The 25,562-nt window shown below is 39.4% G+C and overlaps 1 protein-coding gene across 5 annotated transcripts in view; it reads right to left on the reverse strand.

Moving 5' to 3' along the window:
- The window catches only part of TMTC3 (transmembrane O-mannosyltransferase targeting cadherins 3), a 66,293-nt gene that overhangs the window by 36,288 nt on the left and 4,443 nt on the right, over positions 1-25,562 (reverse strand). For all 5 annotated transcript variants that reach the window (XM_036301417.1, XM_036301414.1, XM_036301416.1 and 2 more), the window contains exons 2-4: positions 12,652-12,867; positions 7,212-7,430; positions 5,273-5,372 (exon numbers count right to left, since the gene is read on the reverse strand). In XM_036301417.1, the coding sequence (XP_036157310.1) occupies positions 5,273-5,372; positions 7,212-7,430; positions 12,652-12,840 (508 nt within the window). In that variant the 5' untranslated portion in view covers positions 12,841-12,867. The remainder of the gene's footprint in view (positions 1-5,272; positions 5,373-7,211; positions 7,431-12,651; positions 12,868-25,562) is intronic.

The raw sequence follows: 25,562 nt of genomic DNA on the forward strand, positions 1-25,562 counted from the left end.
TGCTACTGGTGACTAAGCAGAAACTTAAAGTAATGGAAAAGCAAGTGCAAAGGCCTTGGGATGGATCATGCTTATAAAAAGGGTGTGGGGTGCAAATAACTTAGAAATGAAAATCTTTGCATAGGAAAACAAACATTAGATAGAATGGAGGACACAAAGGTGATGACACAACTCTGTAGTCTCACATGTAAAATTATGTAATGTGGAGTGAGAAGTACCACAGGGCTTAAAAGGACAGAGTGAGGTCGACACAGGTTTTAGCATCTTATCCATTAGATTTTAAAATACAATATATTTAGGCCAGCCAGGGTGACTCAATGATTGAGCATCGACCCAGGCACCAAGGCACTGGTTCAATTCTGGTCAGGGCACAGGCTCGGGCTGTGGGCTCAATCCCCAGCAAGGGGCGTGCAGGAGGCAGCGGATCAATGTTGATGTTTCTATCATCATTGATGTTTCTTCCTCTCTCTCTAAAATCAATGAAAAACATATTAAAACTATACAATACACTTATTCACTTGACTATTTCCTCAGTAAATACCTGTATATACTGAATACCTACTGTGTACCAGGAACCACTCTAGGAAACGGAGATAGAAAAGGAGATAAAGATATCTACCTTAATAAATGCTACATTTTACTGTGAGAGAACAAGCAATGAAGAAGTAAAAGAAAAACGCAAAATATGTATTCTCAGGTTAGAAATGACCCTTATGAGTAGTGCGGGATAAAGGGATAAAAAGCAACATAATTTGATTTTTGTTTTGGTCAAGTGATAAACTAGCATAACCTGTTGACCTGTTGGCCTCTTCTGCAAAAACCCTAGAAAAAAATTAAGTGAGAGGAGCTAAGGCTTCTAAGTTATTTAAAAGCAAAAACAAAACAAACAACCCTAAAAAAACTAACTCCTGGGGACTGAAGGTTCTCCCTAACATGCCTGTGGGGTGCTATGAGGGACTGAATCTAAAGCACAAGAGGAAAAAAACACCTTTAATAACTTCTGCTGTAGCCAATCCTGGCTGTCTTGGGCAGATCCTTCTGTGCTCCTTTACTGTAGAAATCTGCAGATTGTGGGCATCCCCAGGATTAAATCAGAGCATTTCAGAAGTCTTGCTGGGTTAAAGGGTAGATTTTATTTTAAAAGGTATAAGTTTGGGAGATGGAAGGAGAGGGAGGCTGGGTGGAGGATAAAAATGAAGAAGAGGTGGAAGAAGGGAGGAAGAGGAAGGAGGTCAAATCTATAAGACAGTTTGATATTTTCTCAGACCAAAAGGAAATTTCCAGTAAATACTCCAGAACCTTATAGGACTGTTCCCTGGTTGTCAGCTGTTCTCTGATTATCTGGCAGGATCTCAAAGTGTCTTTGTGGTACTGGGAGGGTCTTAGCATTCTGAAATTTGTCAAACAGTTTGATAAACCAAATGTGCAACAGCAACAGATCTGAAGGGAACATCAGCTGGAATAAGGGGAATATTATCAGTAACTATTAAACTCACAACTGGAGGGGACCCTCACACACTTTGGCCCCAAGAAATCAAATTCTGCCCTCGTGGCTAAAAAAGATGCATGTTAATGGGGCAGATTAAATTTCCCATTCCTCTCTTGGAATAAATGCTTAAACTCAAGATCAATTTGACTTATCAAAATTATCAGAAAGAAATATTTCTTGCTAAAATTCATAGCAGTTTCATTAACTGCTTCCATTCTAGGTACTGAGTCATAGAAGTGGAAAAAAGTAGAATTGGAGATGTACTGGCATAAATGACTCAATTTTTAATACATATTTAGCTAATTTGCTTCAACCTCTGCTGTGACTGCAGTGAAGAATGGAATTAAAGATTGCTGACTGAACCATGTCTGTAAGTCATGACTAAATGGTTTCAGTAAAGATATAGGAAGTGTTGTAAAATAATAGTAAGGAGATATGGGTGTACAGTGGGGCCTTGACTTATGAGTATCCTGACTAATGAGTTTTTTGAGATACCAGCTGTCTCTCGCCAATTTTTTGCATTGAGTTGATAGAGTAATTTCAGTTAACTAGCTCCTTAACGAGCTCAGTCTCCGAATGAATTAAACTCATAAGTCAAGGCCCCACTGTATTTTATCTTGTCCTTTACGTTTTTATTTATTTATTTTATAATATTAAATGAAAAGTAGGGGAAGTATGGCTGTAAAAAAAAAAAAAAGGTATAAGTTGACCAACCACCCCTCGGCAGTCACTTCCACACATCTCCCATCTAAATGCAGAAGGGTAGACTGGCCTCTTCTCAACGCTGATTCTTTTTAAGAGACCAAGGTGGCATTTGGTAGAATGGTAACAACAATAGAGAGCAACAAAGGCCCTGGGGAACCTGAAGCTCTCCACCCTGGGTTTTCATGAATTGACAGGATGGAAAGAGTGACCCTTTCTCCTTAACAGACACAGTGATCAGTAACTTTAGGACATCATGTGGCTTGAGCTCGCAAGCCAAAGTAAGTAGAAATCTGGAGGATACAACAGTCGTAAAAGAGAGATAGCAAACATAATAACATATACTACTACAGCAGAAATTACTTGAAAAGATAGACCAAGAATTTAAAGTAAGTAATTCTAAAGGAAACAAGGGAAGATACAGGAGTTATGAAGGATAGGAAATCATTAAAAAGAACCAAGTAAAATTATGAGGAATACAAAATATAATACAGTGGAACCTTCATTCTCAAACTTAATTCTGGAAGGCTGTTCAAAAACCAAAGCATATTTTCCTATTAGAAACCATGTAAATTCAATTAATCTGATCCAGACCCCCAAATGATTCCATTTTCACCTTTCTTATATACCACAGATGTCTAATTTACTGTTTAATCTACAAGTAAACACTTAAAAAACAAAAAGGATATGATAATTTAACAAAAAGGAAATGAAATGTACAGTAAAAAATGAAACTTTTATAATAAGTAGCAACAAAAGCAAAAAAAAAAAAAAAAAAAAAGAGAGAGAAAATATTCACAGCACAATATCCTGAGATGTTAATAGTGGTAAACTGACTGCACTCTCGCATTCTCTCCTTTGTTGCCTGAGGGACTCGCGACTGATCATTCAGGTATCAGCATGCAAGATTTGCCGGTTGAGATCGAACTGTTCAAGATGGGAGATGCTTGAGAAACAAAGGAGGTTTGACTGAAAGTGAAAGTTTATTTTAGTTAGACTAGGAAAGGTTTCCTTAAGAGGGAAACAGCTGAGCTGAGGCCTGATGATATAAAGAAAAATATAAGTAAGACAATTATGTGAAGATTTAAGGGACGAAAATTCAAAAAAGAGGGAATAATAGCAAGTATACACAGGTGCTTCACCTATGTGAGGAAGAGAAAGGTCTCTTTGGTTATAGGGAAGGTACGCAGGGCAAAATGGCAGGGAAATAGGGTTAAAGAGGTAGGCAGGAGCCTGATCATGGTCTCGTAGGTCACAGTATTTTCTAAGTTAATTGCTCATGCTTTACTTAGGAAATTCTATATTAGTTACTGTACTACCTCTGACTGCATGAAGGCCAATAGGGAAAATAGGTACACTGCTTACTATGAGCCATGTACTAAATGCCTTACATGTTTAACTCATCCTGAGGCAGGAAAAGTGAGAACAAGTAACAGAGGCCTAAAGCTCTGCCCCTCCCCTTTTCCATTTGGCTGGAATATCATAGGTGTAATCTTCACTGACCACCTGTTACCCTGCTTCCCTCTCCTCAATATCCTGTAATTAAGACAAACAAATGGTCTTACCGAAATTTGGCAGCCTACTGACCTAAAAGTGACCAATAGGGCCATTGTAATATCTTTATCATAAATCTGCATTACGGTTTTGGGGCCCTCTCCCCTTACCCCTCGAATTGCCATGACAGTATTAGGAGGACCAAAAAAAGAAATTGCTACCTGGAGAAGAGGGATGAAGATGAGCCATTTCGGCAGGCACCCCACCAGTGCCAGAAATCAAGCCACCCTATGCCCACCTTGCCCTCATTTAATAAAAACCTTCCAGACCCCCACTGGGGCATCTTGTTCTCTGAGGCTGCCCAACTCTCACTTGAGTGGGTACTATCACTTTAAGAAATCTAATGTGCTTTGCTAAATCTTCCTATCACACTCTCAAATCCTTTATTGGGCCGTGATAAGATCCTGGACCTTGGTATTAGATTGAGGCCTCCCTTGGCCTCCTCAGATGCTATCTGGCATCAATCTAACCCTCACAACAGGTAAGAAAGGTTATTATTTACACTTATAGACAAAGAAACTAAAGCACAGAGAGGTTAAGTAATTTACTCAAAGAAGTAAATGGAGGTAGGAAATGGTGGATCTGGCATGTGAAACTAGGCTCTGGAGTCCATGCTCTTAATCTCCATGGTATGTTGCCCCTCAAACTGTTTTAAGAAGGTATTGTGCATAGCAGTGGAGGCAAACTCATTTATACAAATCTGAGAAGACATTAAAGCTGTTCTACTAAGTCACTTATTTCCTGAGCCTTAGTTTTAGTTTCTATACACAGAATATTAGGCTTCTTATCATAGGTACTTTGGGTCTATAGTGAGAAAATTCTCTAAGAATGCAGGAAAAAAAACTCAGCGTTAAACTTTAAGAACAATCAAATACAGATTAAAGACATTATGTACCCCGACCACCTGTTACCCTGCTTCCTTCTCCTCAATATCCTGTAATTAAGGCCCCTTTCACGCCACTGTGTTCACACTCATAAAAAGTCACTTTTATTGCTTGGAACTTGTTTTCTGACAATGCCAGGCATTATCAGCACTGATGAGCTACTGCATACAAAGCATTTTCCAGGGGTAGGCCACATGGTAAGGACTCAATAAACAGCTGAATTATGATCAACACATAATAAAAGTTACACTCTAATAGGCTTTTAACTTTGCCTAATAATATAATTTACAGTCTTCAGAGGTGTTTATTTACAGAAAGACAACTGAAATATTGGTACACACTTATATCATTTATAGGAAAAAGCAGACAGAACTAAAAATAATCCTAAAACTCCTATATTCTAGAATAAATTTTTAAAAATTAGATCATACAGAATCTGTCATGAGAAAATATAAACTACATGCAAGAAACTTTAATATTAACAATGTTGCATACTTTCATATATCCATAATGCTAAAGTAGAATAATATATAATGATAAGCCCCAAGTGTGGCATATGTTTTAGAAGCAGCACTAAAGTAGATAAAAATTACCTGATCAAGTTTTATAGCTACAGAAAAAAACTGAATGTTAAGACATTTACCTATGGAATTATTCGGTCCTTTAGATTTGGTATATGACAAAAATGCAGCTAGAAAAAAGATAGACGACAAAAGTTCTGCTCTTCCTACAACACCCGTTACCTATAAAGGGAAGGGGGGGGGGGTCATATTAATGAAGAGCATCTTGAAAACTTAAAGGTACATAACAGCAACAGCACTCTAACGAGAAACTAAATTGCCACAACTTTTCAAGTGAAAATTTCATTTAGACATTCTTTGAGTGCCCTCATGTGGTGAATTTGTATATCTTCCATAAAAATAAATTTGTCAGTGACTCCAAAGTCCTTTTATCATTAACTAGTGACCCAGTGCATGGATTCGTGCACATTGACAGGAAATTAGTTAGAAGGTGGCCGGCAGGGCGGGACTGGGTGAGACAGGCTGGACACATCCTGGAGCCAACCTCCTGCGGTCTCTCCCCAGCCAGCAGCACCTGGGGTGACACTGTGGCTTGAAGGGCATTTGCGGAGTGAATGGGGTCCCTCTGGCAAGTGGAGTCCCTCGGCCTGGCCTGTGGGGATCAGGCCGAAACTGGCTCTCCGACATCTCCCGAGGGATCCCAGAGTGTGAGAGGGCACTCTGCAAAGTTTTTGTTATACAGGGTGTGGAACACAAACCCAACTGTGCAGTAAACCAGATTTGGGGCTGACAGTGCCCCAGCAACAACATAACCCATGGCTGACAGTGGAATTGCGCGGTCCCGTGAGGAATTGGCTCCCTCCTTTCTGATTTCAGGGTCCATTACCCAAGAACTGCCACTGCCAACTCACTGCAGCTCCTGCATTGAGCATCCGCCTCCTCGTGATCAGTGTGCATCATAGCTACCAGTTGGAGGACACTTAGCATATTAGCCTTTTATTATATAGGATAATATTTTGAAGTAATTATAAACACACAGAAAGTTACAAAAATAGTAGGTAGAGGTCCCATGTACCCTTTACCCAGCTTCCCTCAATGGTAACATTTAAGGAATTCTTAAATATTTTCTTAAAATATAAGTGCTCTAAAAAAAAGTACCATAACTTCAACGAGTTATATCTCACAATAAGCCAGCAAATTAAAGTTTAAAAAGACAATCAACTTTAAAGTCCTTTTAAATTCTAAAAATTTAAATATAAAACACCAAGCCTCTCTCCCTTTAAAATATTCTGAACTCACTCTAAAATTTAAAACAACCTATCATTTTTGTAAATGTATGGAAAACTGCTAGATTCCAAAAAGTTCAAGATAGTGGGAGACACAAGTCCCCTGCAACACATACACAGAATTTAAACATAATTTTTTGCTTAGAATCAAAACAAAGCAATTGAACAGAGTCCTCTTTACTCTGCTGAGAGGCAATTTTGGAGTTTTAAGGTTAACAACAAAAACATTTATCATTTGAAGTATGTCTTGGTAGGTAGGGGCTGATGGACATATTGGCAATAGCAAGAACAGCCCACAGTTTTGAAATACATGGCAACAGACAACTTGAAACTACTGAGTATCATTCCTTGTTAGGATGTCTGTTCATGTTTGCATATATTTTAATATATTTTCATCCCTTATTTAAATCTGCCTTATTATTTTCTGTCCTTTGAAAACAATACCAAATTTAAAAAATATTTTACATTTATATTTATAAAACATTTAGCAAAGAATAAAATTGTATTCATTTACATATTATATTACTAAGACTGAACGATTAGATCTTGTTTTTGAATAATAAATGTTTATGTTTCAAAAACTGCTTTAAATTTTAAAATTTTATGTAGTACAAAGTTAGATTCTGTGCAGTGGGGAATTAGGACTTATTGCAGTAATTTAAGATTCTACAATAAAGTCATGGTTAAACATTATTCTTAAAAATATATACCATATAATCACAGTGTAGACTTTATAAAAAATAATGAAATAAATATTAATTTACAGTGTACTTACTGCTTCTGTGTGTATTGGGTGTACTGCAAAGAGTAAAGAAGCAATCACACTACTTCTGCTGTCCAGAAAAAGTTTGCAGACTTTAAGAAATATTATAGTGACCACAGCATGTAAAATCATATTTAGGAGATGATATGACATCGGTTTAAGTTCACTAAACAGATAATTTAGGCGAAATGTCAAGACTGTTAAGGGACGGTAAGACTTGTGACTTCTCTCCTAAAAGGAAAAAACAATCACTGATTACTAAGTACCCTGGTTCTTTGGGATATATGAACTAATCATTTAATTAACTTAAAAAAAAATCTTTATTCAAAGTATTACAGATGTTCCTTTTTCTTCCCCCATTGTCCATAATGTATAAACCTGAATTATATTACACCGAAAATCTCCAAATACTACACAGAGAGTAATGTAAGAGCAAAACCTTCTTAGAATAAGAGAATAGACACCTTTGCTATGGCAGTCTCCAACAGCAATACATCCAACATCCAATTTTATATGAAGTACTAAATTTCTTTATAAATGACAAGTCACATTTAACCAGAAATATTTTTGCTCTAAGACAAAATCAAGTCAGATTTAAGAATAAAACACACAGATGAAAACTATATAAAATATTATCTTAGTTATTTCCTGTAATTTTATATAAGGGAATGCACACTCAACATCTTTGCTCTCCTACCCCTTACATAGTTTGGTGTGTAGGTACAGACTTCAGCCTGTTCATACCTACTAGAGAACATACGGAAGCACAAGCAACAAATACTGCCCATTTTGAACTAGGAACATTTTAATCTCTCTGTTTGTATTGACTACACACACCATGCATGATGTCTACCTAGAGTGTTCTTTCCTGCTAGGCTAATAATTATACATCCTTTTTATTTCAGCTCAGGCATACAACTTTTATTTTAAGGCACTATATCAAACTGACATGATTTGTACCAGAAAGCAGAAAAAGGTTCGAGAAAATAGAAACACTGTGAGTGCCTGAAATGTTACTGTGGCTCCATTGGAACATATTTGCCAATTGAAAGGATGAAGCAAGAAAGGGGCAGGGAATAGGTATTTTTAATTGCAGTATACATAACTGCTTTGTTAGGTTTATTAGATGTATATATGCCATAGGTAATAACAACTAAAAACAGATTGTTAATATAACTAATTATTCACAGAAATCATTAACATTCTATTTAATAAGACTCCACTGTTGTAGATAATCATCAGCTTATATATCAAATTTACTCTGAAAATCTAGTAAAACAGCTAGTTTCATTATAAACAAGACAATTCTGATCATTATTATATTCAACTATATTAAAGAAAAAATTACTCATGTATTGGTTGGCAATAGAAACATAAGCACAAATATAATGAAAAAATAAGCAGTTAATGTAAATCTACATATATGGATGGCAAAACAAAGTAAGAAAGGATACCTGCAGAAGTTACCTTAACGCAGGTGGCTTTACAGCTCAGTGGTTCTCAACCATGGCTGCACCTAACTTACACAGTCCCTTCTTGCCCCCACCCCAACCCCACAAAAACAAGAAAGCAAACACACAAACGAAACAGGACAAAAAATACTGATGCCAGCATCCCACTCTGAGATAACTGTAATTAATAGTTTTGGGTAGATCCTTGGTAATATATATTTTTAAAGTGACCCAGGCAGATTCTATGTGCAGCTGGGGTTGCAATACAAGAAAACATCAATAAACAGAGTATTACATATTTAAAAAAATGGGCTTACTAAAGAGATTCATCTAAACAACGAGAGCACCAGAGGAGTCTAATGATTCCCTAATGTGGTAGTATTCATGTAGCTCAGGAGAATGTGTCTCTAAGATCTACACTGGTACAAATATCATTATAAAGATTGTGCCTGTGCAAGCTTCCAGGTTACCATTACTTGATAACATCAATCATTATGTCTTTGAAAGTGCTAATTCCAGGCTTGTCAAAAAACCTTATGACAACTAAATACTAGTTAGAATAATTTTTCCATAGTAGCACAGTTTCCTACAGGGAGAGAACATGTTTATCAGAAAATAAGAGGAAGCAACACTCTTCACTATAAATTGTTATTCTAATTTGTTTATACATTTTGGGTTTATTGTTTCTTAGGGTATTCTCTTACAGGTGCTCCGCACAAAATCAAATTTTCATCTGCAAAGCTGAGAAAATCATAAAATATAGCATTAATACCATGGTATAACTTTCATGAGCCCTTTAATCTGATCATCTAACTTTTCAGGTTAAAAATCTCAATGTCATGATTAAATCACAAAAGACACTACCATAAGATAGGCAAATGGACACTTACTTCTCAGGGTCTCTGTGGATTAAATGATAGAGGTCAAGGGGAAATAAACTGTTTCCCCTTCTTAACAAAAGACTTATTTTTTAAAGGCTAGAATTGGGTAAGAATAGCAAGGTTGCAAGAAAATAGAGACTGCTTATTTTATTTATTACTAGAGGCCTGGTGCACGAGATTTGTGCACTTGGGAAAGGGTTGAGAGTGGGGTTGGTCCCTCAGCCCAGCCTGCACCCTCTCACAGTCTGGGAGCCCTCAGGCCTAAGCCATCAGTCGGACATCCTTAGCGCTGCCTTGTTGTTGAATCATTAGACTCAACAACTGTGCTTGCCAGCAGTGAGCCCGGCTTTTGGCTGAGCGGTGCTGTGGGAGTGCACTGACTACCAGGGGGCAGCTCCTGCATTGAGCGTTTGCCCCTTGGTGGTCAGTGCATGTCATAGTGACTGGTCGATCTGCCATTCAGTTGATTTGCATATTAGCTTTTTATTATATAGGACTGTCTTTTAGTCCTCACCCGAGAATATATTTTTATCGATTTTTAGAGGGAGAGGGAGACACAGAGAGAAACATCGATGTAAGAGAGAAACATTTATGGGTTGCCTCCTATACACACCCTGACCGGGGACTGAACCTGAAACCTAGGCATGTGCCCTGATGGGGAATTGAACTCAGAGCCTTTTTAGTGTGTGAGACGATACTCCAACCAACTGAGCCACTCATTCAGGGCTAGAGTCTGCCTATCTGTACTAATAAAAGCCTAGGTGGCCCTCACGTGCGACGTCATCACAAGATGGCTACGTGCACAGTGGAAGCGGGGCCCAGTGGCTGCTTCACACGGTGAGGCCTGGAGATCCTGTGGCTCTGCGTGGCACGGAGGAGTCCGGTCACGGCGACTCCACTGCCTCGCACAGAGGAGGCGGGTCCTGGCAGAGGAGGCAGGTCGCAGCAGGGGTGGGCAGTTGTGGGTGATCAGGTCGGCAGGGGAGGGAAGTTGTGGGCAATCAGACTGACAGGGGAGGGCAACTGGGGGCTATCGGGACAGCAGGGGAGGGCAGTTGGGGCAATCGGGCCGGGAGAGGAGGGCAGTTGTGGGCAATTGGGCTAGCAGGGGAGGGCAGGTATGGGCGGTTGGGCTGGCAGGGGAGGGCAGTTGAGGGAGATCAGGCTGGCAGGGGAGGGCAGGTGTGGGCGATTGGGCAGGCAGGCGAGGGCAGTTGGGGGCAATCAGGCAGGCAGGCAGGCAGGCAGGCGCGAGGTTAGGAGTTAGTCATCCCAGATTGTGAGAGGGATGTCCGACTGCCAGTTTAGGCCCAATCCCGCAGCAGTCGGATATCCCCCAAGGGGTCCCAGATTGGAGAGGGTGCAGGCCGGGTTGAGGGACACCCCCCACCCCGTGCACAAATTTCGTCCACTGAGCCTCTAGTTTCATAAGAAAAAATACTTATTATGTGCTAGTGATGAGAGAAAGGAAAGAGTCCATCCATCCCCTATGCTTGTGAAGCTTCCAAATGTAGAAATGTGGGCTAGGCCATGAATAATGACTGACAAACTATAACTGTAACAAAATTTTATATATTATATTTCAACAACTATGTGCCAGGTAATGTAGATATATCAATTCATTTATTTATCCTCAAGATATAGAGTGGTAGGAAACTGACTTACCATCTAAAAGCTGCTTTCCCAACTATTTCACACAGCTATTACATAATATAATAAAAGGCTAATATGCAAATCGACCAAACAGCAGAAGGACCAGTTGCTATGATGCGCACTGACCACCAGGGGGCTGACACTCACCGCAGGAACTACCCCATAGTGGTCAGTGCACTCCCACAGGGGGAGCTCCGCTCAGCCAGAAGCCGGGCTTACGGCTGGCGAGTACAGCAGCAATGACCAGCCTTTCCCGCCTCTGCTAAGCCATCACCCGGACATCCCCTGAGGGCTCCTGAACTGTGAAAGGGCACAGGCCAGGCTGAGGGACCCCTTCTCGAGTGCACAAATCTTGTGCACCAGGCCTCTAGTTACATAATAAAACTAAAATTAGAATCCAATCTATATAATCCCAAACTGACAAGGGTTTAATCCAGCCCTGGGCAAACTACGGACCAAGGGCCAGATCCGGCCCGTTTGAAATGAATAAAACTAAAAAAAAAAGAAGACCGTACCCTTTTATGTAATGATGTTTACTTTGAATTTATATTAGTTCACACAAACACTCCATCCAAGCTTTTGTTCCGACCCTCCGGTCCAGTTTAAGAACCCATTGTGGCCCTCAAGTCAAAAAGTTTGCCCACCCCTGGTTTAATCCCAACTTAACATTGACCTTCAAAATGAAATTTCTGGCAAAGTAAAATTACCCTCATAAGAATGAAATGAGCTTTTGGGTTCTCAAATAATAATAAAAAAAAAACCTGTTAGATAAGAGAGATGATATTTAATGTTTTTAATAAGTCACTTTTTTTCCTGCAGAAAAATTGCCAATATATATGTGTACTTACTATTTTTTCACTTAAGGTCTAATTTATATTAAAGTTGCATGCATTTTTAAATAAATATATCACAAGTAGTCATCTCTTTTGCCTCATTCAGAAGAGAGGGAAAAAAAAGAAAGCCAGTGAGCAAGAAACAGACTTGCATTTTTTGCTAACACATTTGCTTTTCATACACATACATTATTTTTTAAAAGACTAAGCTAAGGTACACAACCAAGAAAGGAAACAAGTAATGCTTTAAAAAGATAAACACATCTTAAATTTCCTACCCAATTTTTTATAAACATGCTATGCCTAAAATTTTGGGGTAAAAAAATCTATTAATTGCTATGATGACAATGCTCGTAAAGAAAGAAATAGGGCCTGGCTAGTGTGCTCAGTGGTTGATCTGTGACCTATGAACCAAGAAGTCACAGTTCAATTCCCAGTCAGGGAACATGCCTAGGTTGCAGGCTCGATCCCTGGAAGGGGGTGTGCAGGAGGCAGCCAATTGATGATTCTCTCATTAGTATTGGTTCTAGCTCTCCCTCTCCCTTCCTCTCTGAAATCAATAAAAAAGAAATAGGAGTAATAAACTACCAAAATACTTTAAAATCTGAGATTCTTATAATATGTAATTACTTACCTCAGACATAGGGGTTCCCCAGAAGTCATTCTGAAATAAAGTTTTTAAAGGTGTAGATGGATGCAGGTCTTTATTATCCAGTATTGCTGACACATCATCAAAAACAAAACCACAAAAGAGGCTGTTCCAATAGCAGGCAGTAACCACACCTACTATTAAGGTTATTTCCTTGAGGTTAATATGAGCCATCTTTTCCAAAGCACTTGTACACAAAATCTGGGGGGTGGGGGGGGAGAGAGATTATAAAGATAAAATGAAATAAGCAACGTGTGTTTATTTTTAAAATAAGTACAACTTTAATAGATGGAGAGTAAGCAAATGAAGACTGAATGCTAATTATCTCAGAGAATTCATTCTTCAAAGCTCAGCTTAAATGTCATCCATCCTCTCCATATTCCTAATATAAGACAGAATTAATTGCTCCTTTATATGTGCTTTCAATCCTCTATTAGAGTCCTTTATTACACCACTTAATCTTTAGACTTATCTTTCTAGCAAGCTAGATAGTGAACTCCTTATCAATTGTCACAGGTCAGGTTACCTGGGAAATAAATAAATAAATAGATATGATAACTTTTAAAAACTAGTAGGAAGTGCTACTATTTTATTATTTTACTAGAGGCCCGGTGCACAAACATTTGTGCCCTGGGGGGGGGGGGTCCCTCAGCCCAGCCTGTGCCCTCTCGCAGTCTGGGACCCCTCGGGGGATGTCCACCTGCTGGCTTAGGCTCGCTCCCTGGGGGAGCGGGTCTAAGCTGGCAGTCAGACATCCCCCTGGCAGTGCAGGAGCCCTCGGGGGATGTCCGCTTGCCAGCGGGGAGCAGGCCTAAGCTGCAGTCAGACATCCTTAGCGCTGCTGAGGAGGCGGGAGAGGCTCCGACCACCATCGCTGTGCTGGCAGCCATGAGCCTGGCTTGTGGCTGAGCAGAGCTCCCCCTGTGGGAGCTCACTGACCACCAGGGGGCAGCTCCTGCATTGAGCATCTGCCCCCTAGTGGTCAGTGTGTGTCACAGTGACCAGTCATTCCCAGTGGTTCTGCTATTAGGGTCAATTTGCATTTTACCCTTTTATTATATAGGATAGAGGCCTGGTGCATGGGTGGGGGCAAGCTGGTTTGCCCTGAAAGGTGTCCTGGATCAGGGTGGGGTCCCACTGGGATAACTGGCCAGCCTGGATGAGGGCCGTTTTCAGGCTGGCCACACCCCCTTCAGGGTGGGGGTCCCCACTGGGGTGCCTGGGCAGCCTGGGTGAGGAGCTGATAGCTGTTTGCAGGCTGGTCAAGCCCCCGAGTGGGGACCCTCACCCCATGGGGGTTTGGACAGCCTGGGTGAGGGGCTGAGGGCTGTTTTCAGGCTGGCCACGGCCGTGGGCTGGAAGCAAATATCTGGGATTTATTTATCTTCTATAATTGAAACTTTGTAGCCTTGAGTGGAGCCCAAGTCCTGGAAGCCGGGGTTGCCCCTTGGCAACCCAGGCTCCCAGCCACTCCTTGAGCGGAGGCCATGGCAGCTGGAAGCAGGTATCAGGGATTTATTTGACTTCTATAATTGAAACTTTGTAGTCTTGAGCGGAAGCTCAGGGCCGGCAGGGCAGGCGGGAAGCTTGGCTTCCTCTATTGCCGGGGGCAACCCAACCCTCCTGCTCACTCCAGCTCTGTGGCTGCTGCCATCTTAGTTGGGTTAATTTGCATATTCGCCCCTGATTGGCTTGTGGGCGTGGCTTGTGTGTGTAGCAGAGGTATGGTCAATTTGCATGTTTCTCTTCTATTAGATTAGATGGATCTAAAGATCAACTATTACCTAAATCAAGGGTCCAAACTTGTAGCCTGAAGCCCTGTTTAGTTTGATCAAAAGGTTTTAAAAAATGTGTCTTGAATGCTATTATGCTGTTAACAACAGTTCCATTCTCTTTACTCAGACTGATTTGATTGATTTATGCTATCTACCTGACCCCTGGGGCATATGAGTTTATAACCTAGGTCTAAATCATGGCTTTTCTTTTTCCCATTACAAGACTTTTAATCTAGAGAACAAACTTTATATGTGATAATATGTAATTAAATCATTGCGTAGGAAGGATTCATTGAGAGAATGGTTTAGAATAGAAAGGACTACATTAACTGGAAGATACTGAAGAATCCACCCTATGATAAAAATAAGGTTGAGAGGTATTCTTACAAGCTGATGATATACTTTTCCAGTCAGAGTAGTGTCATTAATATCATTTTAGTGTTATCACTTGTGGATGGCTCCCCAAATTGTCCATATCCAAATCCCATTATCCTGTGAATATGTTACCTTACATGGCAAATGAGACTTTGCAGGTGTGTTTAAATTGAGGATTCTGAGATAAGGAGATTATCCTGGATTATCTGGGTAAACCAATTCAATGGGAAGAGACCTGTCAAATGAAGAGTTAAAAGGAGTCTAAAAGCAGAGGTCAGACTGATATGATGGCTGGCTGGAGGCCACAAGCTAAGAAGTCAGGGCAGACTCTAGTAGCTGGAAAAGACAAAGAAACACATTTGTCATTAGAGCTTCTAAAAGGACCACAACCCCATTGACATCTCAATTTTAGTCCAGGGAGACCTATTCTGAACTTGATTTATAGAACTGGAAAATAATAAATTTGTGTTATTTTAAGCTACTACATTTGTGGTCATTTGTTATAACAGCAATAGGAAACTAATAATCACTCACAGAGCCAGATGATCTGAGATCTGAGGTATACATGTATAAGAGTTCTGGTTAGATCAGAGAGAAAGAATAGGGTAGAAAGGGTAGGCAAAAATTTAAAATCATATGTAAGATTTGGGGGATGAAAAAGGGAGTATGTACAAGTTCAGTGATCAAAAGTAATCTCACAGGGTGATCTGACATAAATTCCCAACTAGGAAAGTCATGATGGGTATTAACCTCCAGGCCTAAAACGTTTACCCTTATTGTTTCTGTGCATCTAGGTCAACACACCTTTGAAATGCCTCTTTTTCAGATCCCTCAGAGGCATAAACACCCTCAAGTGAGCACATAATATAGTTTACTATCATGTACCTTGCTTTCTTTCACTTTCATGTCAATCTTCTTCCTTACATTCCCTCCTTAATTACAAATGTAGAAAAGAAACTGAAAAACAGTCATCCTTTGGGGTATTTGAGATCTTGATTCCCAGCAATGTCATCAGTGTGGCTCAAATAAACTCATAAAAATTCTCTGCAGGTTTGGATGTTTCTTACATTGATAATTTACATAGAGATATACAAAAGCCTATGGGAAAACATTAACTTATCTTTAGAACCAGAAAGAAAATCTTAGAAAGAAATGAAACCTTTTCATTAAAACATTTTTCATTTCTTTAAAAACGTTTTTATTTTTATTTATTTTTTAAAAACGTTTTTAAAGAAATGAAAAACCCAATCCAACAAATCAGGAGTGGAAATTAGCTGTATCTTTTGAAGAAATATAGTTTTCAATGAAAAGAAAGGGCTTTTTCCATTATGTAAGGTTTCCTTCCTTCCTTCCCTTTTTCCTTCCCCCCTTCCTTCCTTCCTTATAAGAAAAAGTTTATTTAGAAAGGTATAAAGGTAGTAGGAGTGAGCCAGCTGGGCTACTTAGGCTCAGGAAACAAGTTAGAGGCAAAAGAGGGCTCTGGGAGCTCAGGAGTGAGAAGGGCAAAGGTAATATGCCTTGGGGGAAGGAGAAGGGGAAGGGGAAGGTGTAGGCATCAGGCATGCTCCCAGAGAGAGCTCTGTAGGGCTTCTATTGAATCCCGAAGTGATTTACCATCTCTAAATGGTACTTACACACTTATTATCACACAAAAAAGTTAATGGTGCTTGTTTAAAGACTGAACAGGTAGGTATTTGTTTGCCTCAGCTCCTTCCCAAACATGCTAACATGACACTAAAGGTGTTAATTAAAAAAGAAAGAAAAAAAAGGCTATAAATTCACAAGAATGAAGACAATTGTGTAAATGAAAGAGGAGTTCCATGGAAAGTAATCTCACAGGGTTACTGATCATAAATTCCTAATTGGGAGGGTCATACTGGGTAGTCATGCCCCAGGTATATAGCATTTTACTAAAAGAATTATCTTTGCTATAAGCAGGCTGTGTCCATTATTCCTGTGCATCTAAGTTAACATATCTTTGAAATAAACTGTAATTATCCTCAAGAAAGCACACACAGTGGAACCTTGGCTTTCCAACTTAATTCGCTCTGGAAGGCAATTTGAGAAGTGATTTGTTTGAAAATGGAATCATTTTTCCCCATTAGAAATGATATAATGAATTAATTCATTCCAGACCCACCAATGATTCCGTTTTTACCTTTCTTACTAGTATATACAGTAAATGTTTAATCTATAAATAAACATCTCTTGCTTATATTTATCAAACCACCCCCTACTAGCCTAAACAAATTGATATTGTTGTAATAACCTGGTTATTAATTAAGAGGAAAGGAGTAAAGAGAAGGCCAGATAATATAGGCATGGCATTTATGCCAGGAAGCTGCAATTTAACATTCTGGTCTGTTCCCCACATGGGGGAAGGGACTGGATATTAGATGCATGTCCACTAAGGTCTGGATGACCTGGGAAAGTGCTTATCTGTCAATCACACCTGGGAGGGAATCACTGTCTAGAACAGGCATGGCCACCGCAAAGGTACAAAATCTGAGATACATAGGCACCTGAACAAAGGGAGTGCCCTCTCTTGCACACTGGGTTCTTGGTTCACTTGTTGCTCACATGGACTAAAGTCAGCCTGATGCTGTGGTGGACTCAACTCCACCATGACAGAAACTTTGGACACTGGCTTTGCTTCTAGCTCTGCTGAAGCCCCCAGCTGCACCTTTTCCAGGACTTGTTTAAGGGAAATAGGACTTTGGAAACCGAGCAATATAATTACACACAAATAAAAATCACTCATTCTTCCTGAGATTCTTAGAAAATTCTTTTTCTCAAGATATCATAAGAACTCCACTTCTACTAGCAACAGAAATTCCACCCAAGCAATTCTCCAATAACAGAATCACTTTCAGCCCTGGTTCCAGGGGTAACTTTCAGGAAGTCCACATGTAGCATCTTCGCTTTTTCACATATCACTGCTTCACTGCTTCAGAAATGCTGTCACTAGCTAACTGCTTTCCTTTATCCAAATGAACAATTTTGCTACCTCTTTAATTGCCTGTGATTACTGTTTTGTGTGCACTTTCACATCCTTAACATTAGCATTCTTGATGGCCTCTTTATGTTTTAAAATTGTGCAAATAATCGATTTTGCCAGCAACAAAAGCATTCTCGCCTTTCTTTGTGCTGGAGAGATGCTTTTTGTCATGCTGAGGTATCAGCATGAAAGGGCCGCCAGGTCCAAAACTGAGTTTTTTTCTATGAACAACTTGGTCAAAAACCGAAGTGTTTGAGATGGGATACCCTGGTCACGGATCAAACCTGCAACCTTGACATATAAGGACGATGCTCTAACCAACTGGGCCACCTGGCCAGGGACCCAATGTTCATTTTTAAATCAGAACCTATTCCCTTTCAACTAGGGAATGTTACAGGGCAACATATATTTTTGCTAGTCAAATCTGACCCAATTCCCAGTTGGGGAATTCCCTCTGAGTTATGTAGTAACTGAGGGACTCCTTTCATTGGGCAAATAATGCAATCGATTATAACATTTTGCCTATTCTACAGCATTTTCATTGTGCTTATCACCCCCAGTCTTCTGGAATGGTGGGTCTTACAAATGGTACAATTAAAACTCAACAAGCTAAGTTTTCAGAAGCTTTTAGTCTCCTTTGACCAAAAGGTCTCCCTACAGTGCTTCTCAACCTGAGAACTACTCCTTGAAAACACCGCCTTTCTCCTTATGAAATAGTCACTGGTTGCTCTATGCATCTGGAAGAAAGGGCATGTGAACCAATTTTACTCAGAGGAGACTTTATGCATTATTATCAAGGACTTAATTGGCTAAAATAAATTGACAAATTAGTGACTGATCCATTTTTTAGTGTGCTAAAAGGAGATACAAAGACTTCAAAGACTGTAGCTTACAACCAGGAGATTTCGTCTGCTGCAGCAATTTTCAACCTTTTTCATTTCATGGCACACATAAACAAATTACTAAAATTCTGCAGCACACCAAAAAATATTACTATATTTTTGGCCTATCTGACAAAAAATATATATATAATTTTGATTCATTCACACTGGTTGGTTATTGTATTAGCTGTTGTCATTTTTTCTTATGACAATTGAAGGGACAAGAGGTCAGTGCCCTGACTGAATAGTCAGGTATTTCATGTTTTAAAAATTCTTGTGGCTCACCAATGAAAACTGCTGGCTTACATAATACTAGAAAAATGACACAGAAGGCCATAGTTCATAGGATAGAAATAATCCAGACTGTTTTTTTGTTTGTTTGTTTGTTTCATAATATATATAATGCTTGATTGCCTTCCCTTTACCTGCCCCTCCCATTTTGGGAAAATTCAGCCTCAATTCAAATCTCATGGGTTACAGTATTGCCCCATCCCCCAAAAATCAATAAGACAATGAGGATACTGAGACTTCCTAGAAATGAGCCTTCTGGGAGCTGTGAGACCACACTATCTATCTACCAAAAGGCTGGACATCAGTGCATCCTTCGGATTGATTTATGACCAAAAGGGGGACCTGTGGACAAAAAGTGTGCTTCTATGGAAAGTAACCTCACAAGGTGATCTGATCATAAATTCCTAACTGGGTAGGTCATGGTGGATAGTAATGCCCCAGGCATGTAACTTTTTAGTAAAAGGTTTACCTTTGCCTTAAGCAAGCCCCCTCCATTGTTTCTATGCATCCAGGTTAACACATTTTTTAAACTCTCAAGAAAGACATAATTTTATTATCTATCCTGTAATCCCATCCCGCCTTACTTTCTCTCACCTCCAAGTAATTTTCCTTCCATTCCCTCCTCCCTCTTTAATTTCAAATGTATAAAAATCTGCAAAATTGTTGTTCTCCAGAACATTTGAGATCTTATTCCCTCTCCAGCACATATTGTTTAAAAAAATAAAAGTAAAAGGGCTTAGCCAAGTTTACATTTAGTATTGAAGTATGGTACCTATTTGCTTTGTTTAACAATGGACAGGTTACTTTGATTTTCTAAATTGTATAAGTCATCCCATTCGATTGAATGCCTTATCAATTGAATGACTATTCCGTTAATTGTTATCATACTGGTCTTAGAGAGCACATTCTTCTGTACCTGGGAAACAGGACAGCACAATTACCCTAAACTGTTTTAGTGGCCACAGGTGGTGTGTTCCAGCTGCCTCAGTGGTCCCGAGACCAGGACAGCACAATTACTCTAAACTGTCCTGACAACTCAGTGGTCGGGAGACCCGAGGGCTCTAGATAATGTGTTTCTATCAACTCAGTGATCCGGAGACCCAAAACTGTAATTTAGATAACATGCCTAATTTTAACCCAGGTTACCCAAGGACTCTAGATAATGTATTTCTGTCAATTCAGTGACCCCAAGAACGGGAAGTGCAATTAACATGCTTAATTCTGCTTCTGTAATCTGCTTTTTTGGGAGCCAGGTGCCACATTCCAAACCCTGGGATGTAATCAATACCTTTGTGACTTTTGCCTATATAAGTCTGGTTTTGCCACCATCTTATGGCTATGAGATTTGGGAATGGCCCCTCATAGTCCCGGATTGCAATAAATGTGACTCTTTAATTCGACTTCTTGAGGCGTCCTTCTGTGATTCGCAGGGTACATTACAACAGTATTGGAATTTTTATAGAATTTGAGTTGCTTTAGTGTTAAATGTAATCTACAGGCATTATTGTTTTGTTGTTCTTTTTTGTCTGTTGTTTTTATTTCATTTCAATATATTAGCTTTATAAAAGTTTTTTAAGTATTGAGAACATTTGACTTGTTAAGTCTAGCATCTAAATTCCTTCTATACAAATAAACATATTAAAATTACAAATGCAGTTTTAAATTAAGTCAACTTAACCAAGTTTTAAATGTAAATGATTAAGGTAATTTAGTTCTTTCAATTGGAGTTATCTATTATTTTAAAAAATGATACTTTACAAACAATATTTTTAGGCTGAATTTAAAGAATTAAAAACCACAAAGTTATAAAAATGTTACTTTAAGAAACTTGAATACCATGATTTCTAAATACAGTTAGGTAATTAAAAGTTATGCAATCACTTTAAGTTGTAAAACAGTTTCATTCAGTAATTGAAATGCTCAGTGCCAAAACAATAATCAAAAGTCTAAACTTCATTTAACTTTTGGGCTTATCCTCTATCCCAGGCTTGGGCTCATTGTAAATGAGAAGCCTGTTGTAATGAAATAGGGATTATGTTTCCTTTTTCTTTTCTTTTTTTTTTTCCAACCTAGAGATAAACTTTACATTCTTGTTAAACATAGTTTTTGAACACTATAAAGTTAAAGCAGAATGGAGATGGAAAAAAAAGAAAGAAAAGCAAAAGGGCTTACTTGACCACTTGATTAATCAATAATGAGACTATCAGGTGGTTAAGGGTTCTTTGGGACAAAACCCCACATCACTGGTGACTGTCACCTAAAGTTCCCTTTATATCAATTTCTTCTTCCTTCACTAGAAGGAAGCTCTCTGCTCCCTTCTTAGAAACTGGTGATACCTACCCAGCTTTTCTTTGTTGAGGTCCCACCCCTACCTCCAACCTCTCCTTCCACAGGTGGCTTTTTTGGGCAGAACCTCAGGTAAGTCCACAACTGGGCTCACAAGCATGCACTAGAACTACCTCTCTTTTTCTCCTTATTAAGCAACCTTGGGTAATCTTTAAAAGTTCCATTATCAGCCCTGGAAAGTGTGGCTCAGTTGGCTGGAGCATCGTCCCATGCACTGAAGCTTGATTCCTGGTCAGAACACATATCTAGGTGTGGTTTGGTCCCAATTGGGGTACGTTCAAGAGGCAGCTGATCATTATTTCTCTGGAACATCAATGTTTCTCTCTCTCTCTCTCCCTCTCCCTTCCTCACTCTTAAACTTGGTATAGATAGGGGTTTAACGATGAGGTGATAATGTTTACTGAGTGGATAGCATTAAAAAATGTTTATTAGTTGGACATGTGAACTTGGCTAGGCAACAGTAGTAATACTAGTATTCTAACACTAACCTAGGAGTTGCTATGAAGGTATTTTGTAAATGTGGTTAAGGTCTACAACCAGGTGACTTTAAGTAGCCCTGGCTGGGTAACTCTGTTGCTTGGAGTGTTATCCAGATACATCAAGGTTGTGGGTTTGATCCCATCAGGGCACACAGAAGAATCAACCAATGAATGCATAAATAAGTGGACAGCAAATAGATGTTTTTCTCTCTAAAATCAATAAATGTTTTAAAAATTTTTTTAAAGATGAATTTAAGTAAAGGAGATTACACTCCATAATGTGGCTAGACCTCATCTAATCAGCTGAATCACCTTAAAAGCAAAACTGAAGTTACCTACCCTAAGAAAAAAATTCCACCTCAAGACTATAGCATTAGGTCCTCCTGGAGAGCTTCTAGCCTGCCAGCCTACTCTGCAATTTCAGACTAAGAGACCCATAATATTGTAACTCCATTGTCTTTATTTGATGTATACCTACGTACAAATGTGTGTGTGTGTGTGTGTGTGTGTGTGTGTGTGTGTGTGTATCCACCCACACATTTCTTCTGCTGGTTGTGCCTGGGGACACTCCTGCCTATGGTTATCCTGCTTGATTAAGACTAGATATCCTGGCTGGCATGGCTCAGTGGCTGACCATTGATCGGTTCGATTCCCGGTCAGGGCACATGCCTGGGTTGTGGGCTCGATCCCCCAGTGTGGGGGGTGCAGGAGGCAGCTGATCAATGATTCTCTCTCATCATTGATGTTTCTATCTCACTCTCCCTTCCTTTCTGAATTCAGTAAAAATATATTAAAAAAAAAAAAAAAAAAAAAACCGGATATCTAAAAGGTAAGGGAAGGGGAGGGGTCTCAGCTTAAAAAGCTAGTCTAGTACTTGTGGCCATATCATCTAGTAGGTTAGCCGGAACGTCTTAAATGGTGACTTTAGGAGAGCAGGAAGGCAAGTCCCAGTGTGCAAGCTCTTTTCAAGTCTCTGCTTACTGCATTTATACTTTTAAACATCAACAAGCAATGTAAACCCAGAATAAATGTGAGAGAGGTTATAAATGGGCCAAAATAATAGATTTTTTGAAGGTTCTTCAAGGGAGGGAGAGAGAGCTAGTTCTCATGCAGGTCATAAGCTCAGTTGTGGAGTCATCTTAGATTCTGTCCAAAAGAGCTATCTTTAAGGGTAGAGGTTAGGGCAGCCGTGGGCAAACTACGGCCCGTGGCCGGATCCGGCCCGTTTGAAATGAATAAAACTAAAAAAAAAAAGACCGTACCCTTTTATGTAATGATGTTTACTCTGAATTTATATTAGTTCACACAAACACTCCATCCATGCTTTTGTTCCGGGCCTCCGGTCCAGTTTAAGAACCCATTGTGGCCCTCGAGTCAAAAAGTTTGCCCACCCCTGGGTTAGGGGAAAGAGGGTAGAGGTAAGGGGAAAGGGCATAGACAGGGGGAGACATGATTCACTGGAGGCCATTACTATAACAACGTAACACATTACTGTTACATGTTAGCTGTGGGAATGCTACAAACTAGATGCTGATGTTCCCCCCCCCCCAAATCAAGTTAAATCCTAAGGCAACGCCCAATATGATGGCATTTGGAGGTGGGGCCTGTAGGATGTGATTACATTGTGGGGGTGGGGCCCTCATAAATGTGATTAGTGTCCTTATAAAAGAGATTCCTTGCCCCTTCTGCCATGAGAGGATACAGAGAAAAGACCCCCTCTATGAATCAGGAAGTGGGTCTTCACCAGACACTGACTGAATCTGCTGATGCTTTGATTTTGGACTTAACCGGACTCTAGAACCGTGAGAAATAAATTCCTGTTGTTTATAAATCACCTAATCTCGAGTACCGTGTTAAAAGCAGCATGAACAGACTAAGGCAGGGAACTTTAAGTTCTTTTTCTAGGCACACAAGCATATTCACACAGATGCATATGATCTGAGTGGATGGGATGACTGATTTATGCTTGCTTGCAAAAACAGGATGTCACAACATATGTGTAAAAAGTTCAACTGCAAATGAAGACCACTCATGAGCTACATTACAGACATACAAAACAATATAATTCCTTCAAAAAAATTGTACTGATTGTTCACTTTTTCTAATAATACAACATTTTAACTGTAGAAAAAAAATTAACCTGCAGGAAAATTTTATATAGATCTGGGAAAATTTAGCCTGAAAAGGAAAGTCTTCTCAGTTCAATAATTTCATGATTATACCTTTTTCAATAGGAATAATCGACTATATTTTATCAATATTTTATAGCTCATAAAACTTGGCCTGTTAAGTTTGCAAAGTCTGCATTCACTATGACTCCCACTAATCTTTCCAGTCTCCTCAAGTTGAGAGAAGACAAGTACCTGCTTGCTGCATAGATTCCTCTCCATGACAACAAGGCAAAACAAAACATTTATTATAGACAAGTGGATATTAAATTGCTCATGGCCTTGCCTTATTTCAGAAGTTGGAAAAGCTACAACTCATTTTCTTGATAAGGCAGCAAAACGGCAATGGGAGTAACATCTAAGGAATGAACATAGGTTGATTGATAAAGAGAACAGAGGTAGCAATTACTAAAAGCAAGTCTTTCTTGTGAAATGAATTTGGTCAGATAAAACTAGCCATAAAACCACAGAGAAGAAAGAAGGCAAGTCCAGGCAGGTGTTCCTGTAGTAAAGCCATTTATAAAATTGTCACATAAACCTTTTCTCTTGAAAAGGTGAAAAATGACTAATGAAGAAAATATGCTAAAAAAAATAATGGTGAGTTTTAGCAATTTTCCTCAAAATTATAGAAAGTGACAGAACTAGAACTTGAGTTAAATGTCTTGATTCTGAGTTAGTTACAAACATACTATAGTGCATTATGACCTAGACCAGTGGTCGGCAAACTGCGGCTCGCGAGACACATGCGGCTCTTTGGCCCCTCGAATGTGGCCACGAAGTTTCAATCGCACTGTAAGTACGCGCCCGCACGTGGTGTTTTGTGGAAGAGCCACACTCAAGGGGCCGCAGTTTGCCGACCACTGACCTAGACCATAGATAACTCATTTTAGCTCAAAATTATTTTTAGAATGAGTAAAATAATAAAATTTAAGCAAGATTTTGCATTTAGCCAGGACTGTAATTGAGATCTAGGTTGCAACCTTAGCTTCCTTAAGTATTAGGGAATTATTTAGTTTCTCTGAACCTGTTTTCACTATTAAAAAATGGGAATAAAACATATTATTAAAAAGAAAACGAACAACAACAAAAATTTACCATTAGACCAGATACCTTGAGTTGTTGGGAATATAAATATGAACAACAGGGTGAGGGAAATAAATGGTAGAAAAAAACAATACAGACAAAATAAAACTAGTAAAAGAATAAAAAGGGCCCTGGCTCATGTGTCTCAGTGGTTGAGTGTCGTCCCTTGCAGGTTTACTGAAAGGTTGCATGTTTGCTTGTCAGTCAGGGCACATACCCAGGTTTCAGGGTTGATCCCCAGTTGGGGGGGTGCAGGAGGCAGCCGATTGATATTTTGCTCTCACATCAATGTTTCTCCCTCTCCCTTCCTCTCTAAAAATCAATACAAAAAATAAAAACAAATAGGAACTAATAGCTACCTACAATGAATGAAAAAAACAAGAAAAGTAAGGTTCTAATATGTGCTTAAGAAATACTATTCCATTTCATACCTATCTTCCCCTGCTAAATTATGACTTAAAAACACTGAACATGAACAGTATTTAATTTGCCCTGGCCAA

The sequence above is a fragment of the Myotis myotis genome, unplaced genomic scaffold (assembly GCF_014108235.1).
Source record: "Myotis myotis isolate mMyoMyo1 unplaced genomic scaffold, mMyoMyo1.p scaffold_m19_p_3, whole genome shotgun sequence".
NCBI lineage: Eukaryota > Metazoa > Chordata > Mammalia > Chiroptera > Vespertilionidae > Myotis > Myotis myotis.